This window comes from Mizuhopecten yessoensis, unplaced genomic scaffold (genome assembly GCF_002113885.1).
Source record: "Mizuhopecten yessoensis strain PY_sf001 unplaced genomic scaffold, ASM211388v2 scaffold267, whole genome shotgun sequence".
Classification (NCBI taxonomy): domain Eukaryota; kingdom Metazoa; phylum Mollusca; class Bivalvia; order Pectinida; family Pectinidae; genus Mizuhopecten; species Mizuhopecten yessoensis.
In genome coordinates this window covers 452,480-474,428 of record NW_018403461.1, presented here as the reverse complement: position 1 = coordinate 474,428, position 21,949 = coordinate 452,480, and the positions used below count along the sequence as shown (strand labels likewise).

General features: G+C 36.5%; 1 protein-coding gene across 1 annotated transcript; it reads right to left on the bottom strand.

Moving 5' to 3' along the window:
• Positions 1-3,757: 3,757 nt before the first annotated feature.
• On the bottom strand, positions 3,758-17,766 carry LOC110445973 (patatin-like phospholipase domain-containing protein 2). The gene is made up of 8 exons (XM_021490897.1): positions 17,445-17,766; positions 14,959-15,191; positions 14,326-14,391; positions 12,419-12,686; positions 11,298-11,546; positions 10,179-10,314; positions 6,901-7,020; positions 3,758-6,239 (listed from the first exon to the last, which is right to left on the bottom strand). The coding sequence occupies exons 1-8, from the start codon at positions 17,605-17,607 to the stop codon at positions 5,582-5,584; spliced, it is 1,893 nt and encodes a 630-aa protein (XP_021346572.1). The 5' UTR covers positions 17,608-17,766; the 3' UTR covers positions 3,758-5,581.
• Positions 17,767-21,949: the final 4,183 nt, after the last annotated feature.

Here is a 21,949-nt window from a genome sequence, read left to right as displayed (position 1 = left end):
AACTATACAACCAATGTCATCACATGTCGTAGTGTAAACCACCTTTAGTCTGAAGGCAGTTGTATCCTAACTATACAATCAATGTCATCACATGTAGTGTAAACCACCTTTAGTATGTAGGCAGTTGTATCCTAACTATACAACCACTGTCAGCACATGTCGCAGTGTAAACCACCTTTAGTCTGTAGGCAGTTGTAGCATAACTATACAATCACTGTCATCACATGTCATAGTGTAAACCACCTTTAGTCTGTAGGCAGTTGTAGCATAACTATACAATCACTGTCATCACATGTCGTAGTGTAAACCACCTTTAGTCTGTAGGCAGTTGTATCAAAACTATACAATCACTGTCATCACATGTAGTGTAAACCACCTTTAGTCTGAAGGCAGTTGTATCCTAACTATACAATCACTGTCATCACATGTCGTAGCGTAAACCACCTTTAGTCTGACGGCAGTTGTATCCTAACTATACAATCACTGTCATCACATGTAGTGTAAACCACCCTTAGTCTGTAGGCAGTTGTATCATAACTATACAACCACTGCCATCACATGTAGTGTAAACCACCTTTAGTATGTAGGCAGTTGCAGCATAACTATACAATGACTGTCATCACATGTCGTAGTATTAACCCCCTTTAGTCTGTAGGCAGTTGTAGCATAATCACATGTCGTAGTGTAAACCACCTTTAGTCTATAGGCAGTTGTATCATAACTATACAATCACTGTCATCCCATGTCGTAGTGTAAACCACCTTTAGTCTATAGGCAGTTGTATCATAACTATACAATCACTGTCATCACATATCGTAGCGTAAACCACCTTTAGTCTGATGGCAGTTGTATCCTAACTATACAATCATTGTCATCACATGTAGTGTAAACCACCTTTAGTCTGAAGGCAGTTGTATCGTAACTATACAATCACTGTCATCACATGTTGTGTAAACCACCTTTAGTATGTAGGCAGTTGCAGCATAACTATACAATCACTGTCATCACATGTCATAGTGTAAACAACCTTTAGTCTGTAGGCAGTTGTATCAAAACTATACAATCACTGTCATCACATATCGTAGCGTAAACCACCTTTAGTCTGATGGCAGTTGTATCCTAACTATACAATCACTGTCATCACATGTATTGTAAACCACCTTTAGTATGTAGGCAGTTGTATCAAAACTATACAATCACTGTCATCACATATCGTAGCGTAAACCACCTTTAGTCTGACGGCAGTTGTATCCTAACTATACAATCACTGTCATCACATATCGTAGCGTAAACCACCTTTAGTCTGATGGCAGTTGTATCCTAACTATACAATCACTCCCCCCACATGTCGTAGCGTAAACCACCTTTAATCTGACGGCAGTTGTATCCTAACTATACAATCAATGTCATCACATGTAGTGTAAACCACCTTTAGGCTGTAGGCAGTTGTAGCATAACTATACAATCAATGTCATCACATGTAGTGTAAACCACCTTTAGTCTGGAGGCAGTTGTATCATAACTATACAATCACTGTCCTCACATGTCATAGTGTAAACCACCTTTAGTATGTAGGCAGTTGTATCATAACTATACAATCACTGTCCTCACATGTCATAGTGTAAACCACCTTTAGTCTGTAGGCAGTTGCAGCATAACTATACAATCACTGTCATCACATATCGTAGCGTAAACCACCTTTAGTCTGACGGCAGTTGTATCCTAACTATACAATCATTGTCATCACATGTAGTGTAAACCACCTTTAGGCTGTAGGCAGTTGTAGCATAACTATACAATGACTGTCATCACATGTCGTAGTATTAACCACCTTTAGTCTGTAGGCAGTTGTATCATATCTATACAATCACTGTCATCACATGTCATAGTGTAAACCACATTTAGTATGTAGGCAGTTGCAGCATAACTATACAATGACTGTCATCACATGTCGTAGTATTAACCCCCTTTAGTCTGTAGGCAGTTGTAGCATAACTATACAATCACTGTCATCACATGTCGTAGTGTTAACCACCTTTAGTCTGTAGGCAGTTGTATCATAACTATACAACCACTGTCATCACTTCTTACAGTGTAAACCACCTTTAGTCTGTAGGAAGTCACATATCGTAGTGTAAACACCCTTTAGTCTTTAGGCAGTCTGCGTGTTACTATGTCTGCTTTGATAATATATCACACAGTGTAAATGTGTGCAATTTGATGATTTTGATACATTTCAAGTTTCGGTAAGGATGGGTGCAAATTTGGGGGACCAAAATCACAAGTGGTCTCTGTTTGACAAAACTAAATGTGATATTGTGATAGTTTGTTGATAATCTTGATGTATTGTGTAACACTAAAGCTTCAAATAATAAAAATGGCCGGAAAAAGTAGCACATAGTTGTGTTGAGTGCAACTGGGCAAGCGGAGAGTCGAGATAAGGACAGGTGCAAGAGTGAGGGTGCTGGACCAATAGATTTTACCAATTTTAAAGTAAAGCCAGAAAATATGAAAGTACTGACTTTGTGGCTTACTGACATTATATATGTTATACGAATTAGTAATGCTGCACAAGGGTGCTCATCAGGATGAGGCTTATTCTATCACAGCTATTTCCTAAAACCAATAGCTGTACAGCCACATCCCGATAGCCACCCAAAACCAAGTTCATCCGAGCCCCAGCACTCGGCGAGACCAATAGATGTACAGCCACATCCCGATAGCCACCCAAAACCAAGTTCATCCGAGCCCCAGCACTCGGCGAGACCAATAGATGTACAGCCACATCCTGATAGCCACCCAAAACCAAGTCCAAACGAGGCCCAGCACCCGACGAGACCAATAGCTGTACAGCCACATCCTGATAGCCAACCAAAACCAAGTTCACCCGAGCCCCAGCGAGACCAATAGCTGTACAGCCACATCCTGATAGCCACCCCAAACCAACTTCACCCGAGGCCCAGCACTCGGCGAGACCAATAGCTGTACAGCCACATCCTGATAACCACCCAAAACCAAGTTCACCCGAGGCCCAGCAATCGGCGAGACCAATAGCTGTACAGCCACATCCTGATAGCCACCCAAAACCAAGTTTACCCGAGCCCCAGCACTCGGCGAGACCAATAGCTGTACAGCCACCTCCTGATAGCCACCCAAAACCAAGTTCACCCGAGGCCCAGCAATCGGTGAGACCAATAGCTGTACAGCCACATCCTGATAGCCCCCCAAAACCAAGTTCACCCGAGCCCCAGCACTCGGCGAGACAAATACACTTGTATAGCAGCCACACCTTATTGCCAAATGCATCTTTTTAAATCGTAATTCCTGCAGACAGAATACAGCAGCATTGTGTTCTGGAGATAGCCAAAGAATCTTACATAAATTTGATCAAAGCTGACCTCGACAGTTCCACTGGATGTTTATGTTTTGTCAATTTCATGATCCTCAGCTCCTTGGAAATACAGAAAAGTGAGGTGAAGAAAAAGAATTATTTGATCCTTGTGACGTTGAAAGTGAATCAAAGAATTCATTGGAATTAACTTCATCGTCCTCCCTTACTGCATGCTACAAGCAAAATCTCTTTATACTTCGTTATTCAAAGCTGCTGCCCATTAAGCAATATGTATCGTTTGTTGACTGTCTTACTTCAGCGCTATTCCTTATCTCACTGTAAGTGACAGTTACCATGAGCCATCAGTTACAGGGTCATCACATATGTTGGATTAGAATAAACATCTTAACAACAACAATGGAACTGTGAAAAGTCAACATTTATTTTTCATCATTAACAATCCTCTGTGTATAAAATTACAAATTAAATCATTATCAAAACCAAACCTTAAACTGGCTTGGAAAATGTTAAGATGGTGTGCATATTGGATAATTGTGTTAATAGGGGTCATAAAAAATGCTTAATGTTATAACTTATTTCTGTAGATATATTGACACTACATCTATACATTTTATCATGTTTTGATTATAAAAGTGTGACCGAGTATACATACCCTCGTTCCTTTAACACATGATTTTATTCATGAATAGACATCTATATCCATTAACCATGGTCGGGTGAAACAGTGGACACTGACACCTGTCATCACATATAGATGACCAGGGTTTGATACACTGACACCTGTCGTCACATATAGATGACCAGGGTTTGATACAACGACACCTGTCGTCACATATAGATGACCAGGGTTTGATACACTGAAACCTGTCGTCACATAGATGACCAGAGTTTGATACACTGACACCTGTTGTCACATATAGATGACCAGGGTTTGATACAACGACACCTGTTGTCACATATAGATGACCAGGGTTTGATACACTGACACCTGTCGTCACATATAGATGACCAGAGTTTGATACACTGAAACCTGTCATCACATATAGATGACCAGGGTTTGACTGTTGTCAGACATGAAAAGGTTAAGATGGTGTGCATATTGGATAATTGTGTTATTAAATAGGGGTTATATTTTTTTTTTAATGTTACAGCTTATTTCTGTAGATATATTGATACTACATTTATACATTTTGATTATTCCCTTATCAGACATGAAAAGGTTAAGGGTTACACTACTGCACACACAGTCCATTAAAAGATGTCATCAAAAACCTGTTAAAACTCCCTTAAATGCACCCCTTAATTCTGTTACATTTAATGACTGTTAATTCTATGGTGTACAATTGGCAGAAATCACTGTTAATTACCCGTCTGACCAACTGTGTTTATTTAGACCACCTACATGGTACCATCCTGGCCAGCAAGTGTGATTATCATAAGTTAACTGAACTAGTTTAATAACTGTTAAGTTTAATTTTGTTAAACATTTACTTTTGTAAAAAAAAAAAGTAATGATAATCTGCAATCAATATTCCTACAAAAGGAAATCCAACAATGCACTCTATATTTAACATTAATTGGGTATGTCAACCATATACTCATTCGTGTATTATGTCATTACTTTTGACCTGAACATGTATAGCCTGAGTGTATATAAACATCAAATGTTGTAAATACAGTATTAAAATTGCTTTTTAGATAAAACTTGTTCAGAAACTAAAACAAGGCAACCATGGCTTGGTCATTAAAACACTCATATCACAAATATCAGCTTAAAAAATCACTTTAAAATGTGAAAATCTGAAGCTGAAAGTTATTTTTTTGTTGAACACAGCATTGAAAGATTCATTAAGTTATAGAAATCAATACTTTATAATGGAATTTTCATAATATATTAATTCAGAAAAGTATTGTCTGCACTTAAAACTTAACAATAACAAAATATCAAGTAAATTAACAACATCAGGACTAGGAATATAACATCAGGAAATTTAACTCTACACATAATGAGGCAAAAAATTAACACACCTTTGACTATGAAGATGTATACACTGATATCATATTACTTTTGATTTTTTTTTTATGTAAAATAGATGAGTATTTTAAGCTAAAAATATGTAACTTTTTCATTTATGAAAAAAATAAATACCTTTTTATATACATTTAGCACAGTTATGTAGTCATCTTTAAGTTTGTACATTAATTTCCACTTGCTAATTATATAGATTATCAGGAATCAAGAGTCATCCCTAGTAACCCTGGGATTGATACTGCAGTAGCTGGCACCAGGCTTACTTCATGTTGGATGTGTTCATCCACTTCATGTTCAAGGTTTGGATTTTTTTCCATGAAGTTATCCCATGATGCTTTGCTGTCATCTGACATCTTTACGGTACTGCTGCTGTTGGAAGATTGCATCAAGTCAATGGTATTTGGAATGTTCATATCAACATTGTCAATGTTGTAAATCTCTTGAAAGTTGTAGGTATTGGAATTGTTTTCATCCTTATAGTAATAAGCCATGACAGACTCCTGTTCATTTGAAATGTGAAGGCACTGTTCAAAGGTATCAAATATGAGCTGACATGGGACCTGAGAGGCTTGCAGCTGCTCTAGGTCGGTACTGATATGCAAGTTCTGGCCCTGTCCCTGCGACTGAAGTTCAATCCCGTTTAGATCCATGTGCTCCATTCTACCCTCCAAGTGACGCAAGGACTGGATAGAATTTGGGCGGTCAGTCTCGAAATCAACGGCAAATCCAATGTTGAGGTTGCGAACGATTGGTTCCTCAGGGTGGGGTTGAAAAGGATCGTTGGAGGCAAGAGCTTTCTCTATGTCGCCACCACTGGGGTAGTTCACTTCTGTTATTGCCAACTGACAAGTGAATCTGTGAACAAACCATATCAAAAATTAAATCATATAATTAAATACCTTTTACCTAGATCATCTCTTTGTGCTGTGTAAAAATGCTTTTACTAAATCCAAAGTGATACTTGCTTTTATCCAAGATATTGATGTTTCCCCCCATTATAATGTGATCTTAACGATACCGATACTACTGCCAAGAACCATGCGATGTTGGACAATTGTTGTGATTATATACAATACAGCCACGGCGTATAACAAACATTATGTCTTACGATATTCCCAGATCCAGTAAAATAGCATGATTTAATTATATTGCTGAAGTAAAAGCAAATTTTATTCACATGCAAGATGTAAGAATATCAAAACACGTTATAACTTAACAAGTAAACTCGTGTTTGGACAAAAGTTGACTTAGCTAGAATGCATCATCATGCAACAATTTTTGTCTATAACTGATTAATTTACGACTTCACACAGCATCATAATACATAGAATGTTTGGTTCAAAACACATTTTACACAAAAATGTTACAAGTTAATAAATAGATAAAAAAAAATCTCTTTAATTACTTTATTTGATTTCTGAATGAAAAGGCAAACATAAAACTGTTCACAGTATCAATCTCAATAAAATAATATTGATGACATTTCTTCAAAAGAATGTACTGACGGTCTGCTTACCTTGCTGTATACTTGCTGCTGTGCCGGGACAGGTGGGACAACAAGGCCTGTAGGAGTTCTTTCCCTTCCTGACACATAGTCTGTACATCACTCGGCAATGAGGGCAAGTACTGTAGTACTCTATAATACAATGGACATGAACATATAACATTTGTATAAAACTACAACAAGTGACAGAGAAATCTCCTACCCGAGGGGTGATCTTCTTGATTGTCTTACCCCAGGCTTTGCCGAGGCCAAGACATTCGACAATAGTATCCAAAGGGTTGGAGATTTCTCTGTCACACCCTCAAGGTAGGGGATGATTGTTTTTCTCCTATCTTAGATACAAGCGTGATGTAAATGCATTGATGACATGTCATCATACTGTTAATATGACTTATATCATGACGTTCTGCACGGGGCTATCTCCCCCTAGGGGGTGACAAATAGAATCTTCCCCTACCTTGTGGGTGCAACAGAAAAATCTCCAACCTGAGGGGTGATGTTTTTTGGTTGTCTAACCCGAGGCTCTGCCGAGGGTTAGACAAACAAAAAAATCACCCAGAGGGTTGGAGATTTCTCTGTTACACCCTCGAGGTAGGGGATGATTATTTTTCTCCCATCCTATAATTTCAGTCACAGCTCCACCGACAGTAATCTGCCATGTTTGTTTACAAAAACACATGTGGGGTATGCATATCGTCATTCACTTTTGATGACATCACAATTACCGATGACGTATTTTAATGACGTCACAATTGAACACGTGCTAATCGGCACGAGGCTATCTCCCCCTAGGGGGTGACAAGCTGATCTTTCCCGGCTAAAACGTGAGACACACCTGTGAAGGGTGGGAGAAAAATGGATCTTCTCCAGCTAAAACAAGATATATATGTCTGTGAAGGGTGGGAAAATAGATGATCAATCATAAGCAAAGTGCCTTTGTGTATGGGAGATGTTTGGTTTTCATCAGATTACAACAAAAACATAATAATAAGCATTGTCTGTTGCCCAGGGCTCAACATTAATTTTTAAAAACCCTTTTCAATGGCGTAGCAAATCATTTTTCGAAGTGTATACCTACAGGGGGTCAAGCATCAGAGGTGTGTACCACCGGAGGAGGGGGAGGGTATGGGAGGGAGAGTTGCCCCATAGCTGGAAGAAAAGAATTCTACTAGGCCCTAGAAGCAATCTGCCGTGTTCTGGGAATTCCTTTTAGACTGATTATTAACAAGTAAAACCTGACTTTTTATTTGTGTACATGTACTTCACTACACAGTGTTTGATTTACATAAACCTTCGAGATTTATCAATGTGTATAGACAGAACATAATTCTATTTTGATCAGACTGAAATTTTGAAGAAGATTTTTTTTATTCATTTCGTTTTTTATGATTGATAGAGACGGTCCATGTTTATCATAAAAAACATAATAATTAATGAGTAAAAATATATGATTAAAGAAACAAATTCTTGAAAAATTTAGTGTACGCTTAAGCATACAAGCATACATGTATGCTACACCACTGCTTTTAATTGCCTTGTCTGGCAATTGAAATCAAAATTTACTTGCCAAAATCAACTCTCGACTTGCTCGAATAAATGGACGAAACAAAATCAAAACTCACAAGAGTGAGAAAACTATACACAGCCCGTACCTTGTAGGAAGAAATGATCTTGCATGTTTTATTAACAATGCAACTGAAAAGGTTTTACTGAACTTTAATTGATTTTTATATGCATGCTGATATCTTTTTGTCTACGTTGCTGTTTGCCGTAAAATGATTTAAATTGTCAATAAAACAACACAAAAATTACTAACAATTTAAATTGTCTCTAAACTTCTGAATCATGACTTATCATATTGTCACTGTCAAAATATAAAGGTCAGCAGAATTCTAGAACACTCTGCGTTCTGGAAACAATCGCAGCATGACAAGTAAAACATCAGGTCTGAATTTCCTTGTGTTGTCTATAGTCCTGGATGAGTTACCTCCCTTCGATCATTTGTGATCCTGAATTATTTCTACTGACACTTGCAGGTTTTGGAGCTTACTGTTATATAACCAGAAGTGCATGTGTGGTTCTTAATGTGTTTTGAAGCAATATTCAGTTGTGTGCTCCAGCACTAAGATGATACTAGGTCCCTTAATATAATTTAACAATTACATTGTTAAGTCTCACAATGCCCTGCAATATTTCAGCAGCAGCCATGTTTGTTTACATTGGCCATTCCGTGTTTATGAACATCTTTTGTGAGTAATAGAAGTCTACCATAAAATCTGTAAAAATATTTTATGATAAAGCTGAAGAATATTAAGTGAACGGACTGTCAAAACCATGATGTTCATAATAAAAAACAAACTTGATCAACAGTATTCTGTACTACCTACGAGTCCATTTAATGATTTGTACACCAAAACTGACAACAGTCCAAACCGGAAAATTGGTCACAAAGCGTGGTCATGCATAAAAGATTTCCAGGTAAATTCACAACATAGGGCAGCTCCACCATGGGTTCGTGTTTTTACAGGAGCCAGTATGGCTTTGAGAGTGGATTGAGAGGTTTTAAGAACAATACGGTAATTGCTGTTGATGACATGGATTTGAGGAGGTGTCAGATGTCACAGTTAGCTTTAATGAATCAATGTGTTACACGTAAGATAGAATCTGATAGTGTGTGTTTTCATTTAAAGAATCAAATTTGTGTATGCTCCATGACAGTGATTTGTTTTAGACTTGTATAGTACGAGTTCGGAGACATCGGGATTGTTCAATTTTTAAATGTAACACTTCAGAGATAAAACTCGACAGACTTGCAAATATAAATGCAGATCTGGAAAGACTTCGCTAAGACTAGCCAAAAACAACATTTAATCACAAGGCCCGTCCATATTTCGTAACGAATTTACAATATGGTCCAACCATTTTATTCACATTAAACGAAAATACGTTTTTGGAAATAATTTACTCTTTTTTTTGTAAGCGTGTTTATTGTAAAATAACATATCTGTATTTGTTATATTGATTACGTATATCATTCATTGATTGATTATAAGCATTGGCTATTAATACAAATCAACGACTGCTAATGTTATTTCCAAACAGCAAACTTCATACCAAATATATGAACATGCATATCTCGAATACTCGGATAACTCAAAGTTTTCCCATGACCCCGTCGACTTCGAGATAACAGGGTTAAACTGTATTAGTCTCATAAATCTTTTTACAAAATGTTTAAGTACTGTTGCCGGTAAAGTTTGCTCCCCTCAGGGTTGGTTTAATTCGCTCACCTTAGAGTGTAGGTGTAGAAGATGTCTGCAGGCAGTAACCAGGGGGTGCTTATGGCCAATATAAGACGGCATGCACGATTCTGTCGCACACAGCCAATAATTCCCTTGTTCATTGAGTCATAAGTTGCCTGAAAAGCTGAAAAATACATATTTTTTTAACAAAAACATGCATTTTGAATTCAAAAGTTATTTGAAATTTTACAATATTTGTTCTTCACTGGGTTTCCATTTCATATAAAATTTTTGAAACAAGTCGGGAGGTTTTCAATTTAGCAAGACTTTGCAACCGTAAACAGATAATTAACATCAATTCCATACATACTGTAAAAGTTTCATCAATCTTGTAAAAGTCAAAATCCTTTTAATAACAATTCTGACATCGCAATGCATGCTATATAGATGATGTAACAAGCAGCAACATACCATGAATTCATTCACTACATAATAAAACAGTCATGTAATAAATGTGGATTTTCAAAATGTAAGGAAGAAAGTTGCATTCTATTGTCTTAATTTAGCATGTTCATATTAACTCATTCACCCCTAAAAAAAAATAACAAGCCATTCAGATTAATATGTCTTGTCACTGCCCCGCTTTGACCATTGATGCAAACATCAGAGAAACTAACTTAAACGTAAAAACTTCATGTTGATGGACCGGAGATGCTGACAAAGTCAATGGACCATGAATGGTAGGCTGCATTTGATTCATGGGTTGAGATGTACTACCTCAGATGCATCTATAGATCAAGTTTGGTTGGTGTAGCACTTATACTTTCAGAGAAACTAACTTAAATGCAAAAACTTAATGTTGACACCGTCGCCGGAAAAGCGACACCTTAGTCTCACGGCGAGACAATAAACTATTCCAACATTTGAATTAGAAGAGTTCAAATGTGTCGCCAGGGGTGAATGAGTTAAGGACCAAAGAATATCTTATTTATCTTCACAAAACACCAGTAAGGTGATTTCATTTCTGAAGGACAGAGAACACTGTCAAAATATCTTATTCAAAATGAATTTGTTACATGAACAGAAACTCATGTCGACAAGTGATGTTTTCAACATATGGTATGATGTGATAAAAGATATTATTTCAAAATTGTATACACAAGTTACCTTCAACTACAGAAGGTGGGAGGGTGTCTATCAGAGCAACCTGAACCTTCTTTTTACAGTCCGCACATTCTTCATCTTGCTCATGATTCCCCTCACATAAATCGCTCATCTCTTCGTCAAAGGTTTCATCTCCTGAAGATAATTCATCTTCATCATCTATAGGGTCAGTAGAGGCAGCTTTTGAGAGCACTTTGGATACAGATACGATAGAGGATCGAACACTGAGGTGTCTTGTGCAAGAGATCAGATCTGAAATGCAGCAAAAAAAACATATAGCTAAGGTTATATATAGAATTAGGAAGATATACAATACCTGCCAATTGCAAGTGACACGATTTTGTCAGGTTACAACCAAATTTTAGCCCTTAACCCGCTTTATAAACTTCACATGCCAGCTGATTAAGATTTTGATCCGGATTTCGTCAATTTCAACCCTTTTCGTCCAGAATCTTATCGTACATTAGAATTCAAGTTACTGAAGTCATTCGGAGTTCTCTAGACTTTTACTATTTGTCGAAAGCGTAGAATGTATCTTTTGCATCATTTAAATATTTAAGCACCATATTTTACATCTACTTTTCTTATATTTGTTGCAAAAAGGAAGAAGCTATGAGGCTGACCCTCTTTTTTTTCAAAAGAGGGTCATCATCCTCTTTTAGTATATACAGAGTTGGCAGGTATGATATAAGGGTCCCCAAAACATATTCTTTAAGTTATATAAGAGTATGTACAAGAGACTACAAATTGGAGTTTCACATATACATGTTTGTGTGTACTACTTATACCAGAATTTGTTATACAAACAGTTCAGATTTGCAAAAAGTGATTTTAGGTTTAATTAGTAATTTTGTACACTTTCCGATATATTTTGGAAATTCTTATCAAATCGTGTGATCATTGAATTGAGATCAACAAGTAAAGTTGAACTTGATCGTTTAAATTATAACTTTGGGATTTTTTTGGCCTTGAGGCAGTCTTTCACAATGTATTCTCAACCACATATATCTCAAATAACCTTTTTAATTTTTATTCTCAAACATTTTTCCAAATAAAATGACTATGCGTTAAGTGACAAGCTGTTTACAAAAAAAATAAGTTCAATGAACACATTTGACACTCACTGTTTCTCTGTAAGAACCTGAGACAGTCATCGAAACCCTCCTGGCACATATCACTGAGGATTTCTGGGTGAGGCGGGAAAAGTGCACGACTCATGCGATACAGGTTGTCGCCAGAACACTGGAAGCTTGTGTTAGACAAGGTGATGTGCATCAGGTTAGCTGAGGAATCTCTAGGACAGATATCACTCTCGCCACAAAACGGTGATACGGTGATGGTCTCACTATTTAGCTGTGGGATGTTGTCACTCAAACCACCGTCTACGTACCTCTGTAGAACAAGCCAATTTTCATGATTTATATGAGTACTTATGTTTAATGAAGAGTATCAGGAACATATGTTTTAAAAGTAACCAAACAAATTTGAAAATATTCATAGGAGGAAAATAATTGAAAAAAAGAGGCCCAATATGCCTGCATCGCTCACCTGATACTAATCTTACACTTGCAACCTTAAAATTAAGCTACAGTCATCCATAAGAACCTGTTAAAACACTGAACACATTTGACCCCTGTGACCTTAAAAATCAAACAAGGTCATTTAGCTGGACAGACTTTTCATTTCAGCTTGCAAGTTGCAAAATATCATTACCCAATACCTTTCTTTTATTGAGGTGAGGTCATTGAACTGGCTAAAAATCACCAACCTAGATGCATTTTGGTTATTCAGCAGAAGACTTTTAAAGTAGGAACATATTTGACCCCTTTGACCTTGAATGTCAGTTAAGGTTATTGCTTTGAGCAACTCGATAGCCCTGCATATTAGCATGTTACTGGCTAAATATCATCACACTAGGCTTTTACTTTATTCATTTAAGAAGTCTTAAACATATTTGATCCCTGTGACTTTGCATATGGGAAAAGTTCATTCACATGAACATGCAAACTTCAATGCTCTTCATCTGAGCATGCTACTGACTGAATTTAACCACCTTAACTTAATTAAGCATTTTGATTTTTCAAGTTGTTTAAAAAAAATATTATATTTGACTCCTGTGGCCTTGAATATGAGTCAATCATTCTTTTGAAACCAACTCGGTATACGTATAGCCCTTCATCTATAAGCATTGTATTGGCCAAATATCATCACCCTAGGCCTTAAGCTTTTGGTTATTCAATAGAATTCTTTCAAAAGTTTTAAATTTATTTGAGCCCTGTGATCTTGAATATGTTTGCAGGTCATTCACTTGAACAAATGTGGTAACCCTTTATCCCTGCATGCTACTGGCCAAATATCACCACTATTGGCCATTTGGTAATTCAGAAGTTGTTTAAAGTTTCTTTAAGACGACTGAACCATGTGACCTTGAATATTGGAGAAGGCCTAGGTAATTCATTTGAACAATATTGGTAGCCTTTCATCCCAGCATGCAACTGGCTAGTTATCATCATCCTATAGCTACATGTAGGCCTTCAGGTTCAGAAAAACTTGTTTAAAAATTTTAACATACTTGACTCCAGTGACCATATTCATTTGAACAAATTTGGTAGCCCTAGGCCTTCATCCAAGCATGCTATTGGCTAAACATCATTACCCTAGGCATATTTGTTATCGAGAAGAAGTTGTTTAAAGAAAAAAAGTGGTTGAATTGCCTGACGAACAGATGACAGACACTACATTTACACCACAGCATAATTATATAATATAAGCTCACCTGGCCCTTGATAAAGGATAATATGAAATTAAACAATCATTAATACAGTGTACCTACACAGAGCACTTTATACGATTACAGATCTGTTGTCATGTTAAACATTTTGTCACATCAAGTTGTAACACATTATTGATATTAAGACTCAAAGGGATGTTGAATTTTTCAAACTGGTAGCTGGCCTGGAGAGTCCCTGCTGTATAAGTTAATTGACAGTCTTAGACTAGATACATTGTATATGCGATGGATACTACTTACCACGCCCCTAAATGAGGGAGGCACCAAGCCAGAGTACAGGGGGACAAAGGCACTGGTCAGGAGGGCCTGAAACACAGCAACATCTATAAACAACTATTTATAAACTTATTTATTCTACATGTGTACGTGAATGAACAGAAACTCTTTTGCTCATTTTTGTCACATACATCAACAGAACACATCCTATGGATGATTTTTTTTTATTTGAAACAACAATCTGTTTGCCGTACACATGCATGGATTGCCATAACCTAATTATAATATACAGTGTAAGTGAACGTGTCGTTCCTTTGGCCCGAGTCAGAACTATACTAAAGAAATTGTTCAGTTTTATCCCAAATTTCATCAGGTCCATATCCTTAATAATTATACATAAAAGATGATGTCTGCAAATTATCACAGCTACAGAATGCCTGTATTTTCCTGAATCAATTAATTTATATAATTACACCATCTCTTTGAAAATCAGGGGCAACAGCATAAGCTCTAGATCTATGGACTTCGCCCATCAAGATAAAAAGCCAATGGTTAGCTATATATACAGCATAAGATCATTTGGCACAGGCCTAGGTTGAGCTTAAACGACCATATGACTAAAAGGAAGTTTTTTTTATATTTCAGTTCAATACAAACCTGTATAAGTTCATCTTTGGACTCATACTCCGATATAATCACAGCCTTTCTGTCGGAGACCCGTGTCAGTGAGATATGCAGTCGCCCAGATGTAATCTTGTGGGCATTTTCTGGCAGCACTTCATTAAGAGCATCTCGTAATATGCGGTTGATATCGAAACTGGGGTGCAAAGGTCCTAAGGAATGATACCTGGCCTTGCTGGCTAGTCGAAGTGTAAAGCTTGTACATTTTCCTGTAAAAACATAAAATCAAACAAGTGATCGATGTATTATATACATATTGTCATAGGTCATACATGTACATGTAGTTTTATAAATATATAATTATAACTGTATACTGAGAACCTTTTGTCCAGTCAAATTTTCACAGGTATAATCTGTTCACATTTTATTATAATTATCTAGTACGGTGTGTTGTGTTGTGTGCTGATTTTCACTGTTGGTAATAAATTCGCCCTGATCAGGGAGGGTAAAAATTTTACAGGCGAAAGTGAAACTGCGACGAAAATGTTCAGTTACATGTATACAGTATAAATGATGTATGTACATGTACAACAAACATCAAATCTGTAATTTAGTTTAAACATCTATTGTTTTTGAATCCCTAAATCCAACAGTTAGATTTCTAAACCTGGAGAGTTCTGTCATGTATACCACGCAGTTAGATTAGACTGCTATCTAGATCTGTGGTCATATATACTGGCTCAGGAATGAGAGAAACATGATTGGTGTTTACAGAAATATTTCATTTAGATCTCTGTAAACAGGCAAGAGTACTAGCTTAATAGTGTACTTGTGGTTTTTAAGACCATTTTAGAAAACTGGGAATTTCCAACCAGTTACAAGATATGGTGCTTCTGGAGACTTTTTATCAATTGCAATTACTTGTCTTACGTACTTTAATAGTTGAATGCATAAATGTGTAATAGGAGCAGAAAATTAAAATGCACAGCTTGACCGGGGTTTGAACACAGGACCCTCCGAACTCTAGACAGATGCTCTACCAATTGAGCTACCTGGTCGCCGACGATCGACCCATGGCCAGTTCCCATACAAATGTATTCATAATACGTAATTAAGTTATAATATAAGCAAACTAAATATAAGTTATCTGAGTTAAAATTGCAATTCACTGTAGACTTTAGCATACACGTGTACATGTACATTGTATACACTGCATGACCTATATATAGATAGATATCTTTATCCTACTGATTATTGTCATTTGACATTATACATGTACATATGTACACGCAGGGCTTGACACTAACTTTTTTTGCTTGGTAGCTAGTCCACAGGACTAGTTGAATAGATTATATTAATTACTAGTCCTTTATTTGTCAATGTAACTAGTCCAAGATTTGCTGATAAGGAAACATCGTGATCTTCAGCACGAAACATCAAAAGTAATCGACTGTAGGGGACTTAAAATAATTACATGTACTGCCGTAAAAATATGGTGAAGTTTTAGGAATATTTTGACAATGATCATGCAATATATATTATTATTATTATTAAATATATATTATCAAGCTGTTTTCTAAATTTTAAAAAGAAATATTCTTATTTTATTATTATATTTTTCACAAGTCCAAGGAACAGTTATATATATATATAAAAAAATTAGGTTAGGTGATTCACTAGTCCTTGCTGAAATCTACTAGTCCAGGACTACCAGACTAGTGTTAGTGTCGACCCCTGACACGCATATATATAGATGTAGCCCGTGTAAGTCTAATTGACCTACTTCATCATATTGAAGATTGTGTCATGATCAATGTAGGTTGTGGGAGTGTACGTGTACATGTGTGCATGTGTTTGAAATACTAACTGGTTCAGAGAGTGAAGTTTGGTTTGAAAGATGTAAAGAGATTCTGAAGTTACCAGTTCAGGAATACCATTTTGCACCTTTTCCCCCGAATCTGCCAGTTTGTAATTAGGTCATGTTGTAATGTAATAAGATGTTACACACTGGAGGATACAGATGTAAACAAAATAGTATCATCGCTGAACAGCCTAACTGAGTTCTAAATTCTGCAGAAGTAATTTGGTTAGGTTTTGTGAAAACTGACTTGAATTGTTCATTTATGAAATTTCTGCCTTTGTGTAGGGTCCGTGAACAATCTGGACATCGGACGCATATGATAATTTAAAACTCTAACTGTTACAGTATATATATATATAGCCTAAAGGCTGGACTTTGACCAGACTGTAACGTTTATCCCTGCAATAGAAATTGTTCATAAATCATAACAGTCATGACACATATCTTTACATAACCGTCTTTTATTGTATACTGTCTTGTTCTGTTGCGCCTCGGGTTCCAGACGTACACTGTATACTGACCATGGTTACTGGTCGAAAGCCAATGGTATGGCAACCTTTGTGACCGACTGACCCACTAGCTTTCTCACCTCTGTATTACATTATACAACACGCCATTTTCCACCTGATTAGATCACGATTTCCGTATTTTTAATACATACCCAAACAGCAATCGCACATCAAACAGCAGGCAACAATGGCCCCAGCACTAGCACCTCCGAATTTCACATTGTCTACCAACTGTGGGACATGTTGTTTCAAACAGCTCGCAACTCCGACATGGTAAATTCCTAAAAATCCACATCCAGCAAAGGAGAAATTCATTCTCCTCACAATCAAACCTCTTCTTAACACAAGTATTTCATTGAAGTATTAATGTATATAACCTTACGGTCTCTATCTGGATTTCCCTTTCTATCTCAGAGAAAACTATTCAATAACGTTAACAACACCTTGTGCTACGAGGTGTCCATATTGGTTTGTTTGCCCACGTGACGTGTGGTTTAATGACGTTACCGAAACACCCCATTGCCTTGTAATTTGATTGGCTGAATGATACATGACATGACACACCCTCGGAATTTAAATACAAAGTTTATATGTCTACTTTCGTTTTACAATTGACGAATCAATGTTGTTTCGCCGCAAATCGGTGTTGATGCGCCCTTATGTGAATATTTTTTTGATATTTTAAATATTGTTAAGGATAAATGATGCATCGTAATTGGAAGTGGGAGTGAGTGGCGTCACCTTAGTTGGAATATTAATCTTGTGTTTACGAGCTACAGGCTGGTAAATGTGTAACGTGTTATACATATGTTCCAAAAGATATACAATTCTCTCTCTCTCTATATATATATGGGTCAAAAAAGTAATATAACCGTATGTTTATAGGATACGAATTACTTAGAATTTTATATTGTGCAAGGAAGTAATTCTTACAGTATGGACAATATGACGTTGTAAAATCTAAACAATCCGCCACGTAGCCTTTATCGAAACACTGAAAAAAAACTAAAAAAGCAATTACATTTCACAAAATCAATTTTAGAAATGATATATAGGATAATGCTAAATTATTTTGAAAACACTAAGCTCATTGGCTAACGTGAGCGGAAGGCATAATGTACACTGACCGCATCGCTGACCACTGATACGGTACGCGTGTGTGCTAACAATTAATTGATTGATTGATTGATTGCTAGGTTTTACGTCCGCTTCACTACCGAGTAGTTCGGTTATCCAGCAGACGATGTGCGAACAACGACAAAGAGATTAAATATACCGGGAAAACTGAAGCGTGTTCAAGATGCTGAATCTAGAAAATGACACGACGATTCGCAATCGTTCAAAGATGATGATTGGGACATGGCGGAATTTCCCGAAATATCTTTTAGAACGGTAAATATACACATGTTTTGCGAAAATTATCTCACCAGAATTTAGTGAGAGTGAGAAAAATAAGGATTAAAAGAGATGCAGTCGTGTCATTTTTCCAGCTTCAGTCTGTATGTACAGTGTATACGTGTGGGTAAACGGATTCCTGATAGTAAAATTTAAAGATGTATATACATACTTGCGAACTTTCCTTTTTTTGGAGGGAGACTACCGAAAGTACGATATCAATAGATTACTCGATCATTTATAACGATGTTTGAGCTTAAGATGATGTTGGAAGATGATTTTGATTCAGAATAAATGCATGTAATTGTATTCCAGTGATGCTGGGTGAATAAGCGAGAAGTTAAATTGGAATTCACCGACAGCTGCCGCAAAAACGTACGGCTGTACAGTTAAGGATTTCTCCATTACGGATTGAAAAAGCCAAGAAAACATTGTCTCTTGTCAATTTCTCGACATGAATTGTTCATAGGGAGTATCAAACCATATAATTATGAAGAATTTTGTGACAAGGTTACAAATAAAACTTACTTCACTTAATTGTCCCTTTAAACAGTGTTGATATTTATCATACTTTTAACAAACAATTGCCGATTTGAACATCTACAAACCTTATTTGATCTCTTTTCATTTCTTTTATTGGAAGCATCCTCAAATTGTGATGATTTAAAAAAAAAAGTGCAAATGGAGGAAGCAAGCAGGATCTAAAGGCAAAGAAGGATATTGTAAGTCATCAATGTAACAGCATGTTTGATTTGATTGTTTGGATCAAATAACGGGGAAATAAAACATCATGTTTCCCTTGGCTGTTTGTGCATCACCGGTTATATTTCCCTTATGTGGAGCCTCTCTAGAAAGATCAGCAAGAGATTCCACATCTGAGTTCGGAGTTGCTGAAACAGATGACAACACTGTTGCGGAATCCTGATTATTATACCCAGGGGCCCCCTAACTTCGTTGCGGGGGTATACTGGAATCACCCTGTCTGTCTGGATGTCTGTCCTCCACAGAAACTTGTCCGGAATTAATCCTAATTAACAGGCAGATTCTATTTAGACTTCACGTGAATTATTAGTACATTATGTAGTTGTTAAACTTCGCCTATATGTTAAGAGCCAAAATACCTCGAACAAGTTCCCATTCCAGTAAGTTGAACCCAAGGTCAAGGTCACTTAATGATGTATAAACTACCAGCAATTGCGGGGGAATTAGTTATCCTCCAGATGACAGTTCTGATTTTTTATATCGGTCTGTTGTCGGTTAATCGACGACAGACCGATATAAAAAAAAAGTCGATAAAACGTCAGAATAGTTCGGACTAGAGAACTAAGTGTCTGGATCAAACATGGGTGGATTAGATCTCAACCTTTGGCTTTGACTGCTGATTCCTTAGGATTTAGTCCCTTGGTCATAACATGGAAATGGAAATGGTAGAGACAGTCAATGATACACTATTGATATGTAATTACACATAGGCTACTGCAAGTGCGCTCAGGGTTCAGCCTAGGCCCATTTGAACTTAGTCAAGGCTCAAAATATTGAAATACATACAGTTTCATTATGCACATGTATAATTTGAGATTTAAACCCAACAACCAAACGTGTGCTTTCTTGGCATGAAGAAACACACACACTCATTATTGATGTAGTACCCTTAGGTCTATCCCAATCATTATTGATGTAGTACCCTTTGGTCTAGCCCAATCATTATTGATGTAGTACCCTTAGGTTTAGCCCAATCATTAGATCTATTTGCGTAGAATGACTTTTTTTCTGTCTAGAATGACTTTTAATGAAAATGTATTATCACGATTGCTTGGATATCAAAGCGATCTTCTTTTTATTAACAAGAATATATAACAAGGCATTAAAGGAAATAAATAAATTTTGACAAACTGTGGATGATCACTGCAATGTAAACACATAATTATGATGACGACAGATGCGAAAACTGAACAATCCTAAATGCACAATTTCTATAATTCTTGGAACGCCTCTGTCCCGTTAAGAGTAAAACTGGCAACAAATGATCAGTGTGCCGTGTCGACTAATGTTTCAACTATGAATAATACTTCAATCTAACGTACTTGAATATAATTATATGGTTATACTTGATGGCAATATCGGATACCTAACAAAGGAAGACATAACCCTGTCTGCCTATAGATTTCATTTTATAATTTAATTGGTGTTGCAGAAAAGGGACAAAATAATATATATATTATGTTTTGGTTAGCTTGTAATAATAATAATAAAAAAACTAACAAAAACAATAGGTCTTTTCACCAGTTGGTGAAAAGCTCTAAATATAACTATTACCAGAAGAAATAATGTACACTTCTCTAATTGGAGGTCAAGTTTGATCAAAATTGTATGTCAAACATAGTCAAAGTTAAACAGAAACTAAATAAAATTAATTCAACATAGAATCCAAAGTGAATATGACGTAACGTGAAATACTTATACATTGTACGTCATCTCGATGTCTTTCTCAAAGTCAGGCGGAAACTCTCTGCGTACTGAGCTTATCTTACCAAACTGTTTCAGAAAGATGTACTTCCACGATAAATAATTGATATCTTAAAAACGATAGTCACGTGGAGAATTGAGACGAAAGAATATATGAAATGAATTTCTCTTCACATAGATTAAATTTCGTTTTATAGCATTACAATTTTCTTCTGAATAGGTTAATACAAAACGCGAAAATTTATGTTACATTTGTAAATATGCAATAAAAAGTATGTGTGGGGATTCCGGAAATACTTTTAGTCCATTACTTTAGAAGGACTGTTTAATCTATGAAGCAATATGAAAATCCTTATGATTCCAAGTGAAAGGAAAGAAAAAGTACCTAACTTATTTCATTTTGTTCCATGTCTTATTTTCATTTATAACAAAGTTAATTTTTGTGATATAAAAAAATTCCTTGAAATATCAATTTGGTGCAGGTTCGGCCAATGCAACACATGGAATGTCGTGAACTTTATGACGTCCCAATGATGCGGATTCTAACGAGGGCCGAATTTACCCCAGACTGCCTGTCCGAACTTGACCCAAGGCGGGCCACGTTAAACGTTCCAGCCATCCAATCCTCCCGACAGAAAATTTAATTAATTCTTCATTTACAGACACGTATGCACGTTTGTTATTATTTTATGAAAAATCTCTTCATAAATGATATCAACGCTGCACTTTTTGCTTCAATCGGGAATCAATACTCGTTTACGGAAAGTGCCGACGATTCCCGATTGCTTTCGCTTGT

Coding starts and splice junctions, on each gene's coding strand:
- LOC110445973 (XM_021490897.1), bottom strand. CDS start 17,607: ATGAATTTCTCCTTTGCTGGATGTGGATTTTTAGGAATTTACCATGTC. Junction 15,192..17,444: donor GATGTGCGATTGCTGTTTGG/GTATGTATTAAA, acceptor ATGTTTTTACAG/GAAAATGTACAAGCTTTACA. Junction 12,687..14,325: donor CTCCCTCATTTAGGGGCGTG/GTAAGTAGTATC, acceptor CTTGTTCTACAG/AGGTACGTAGACGGTGGTTT.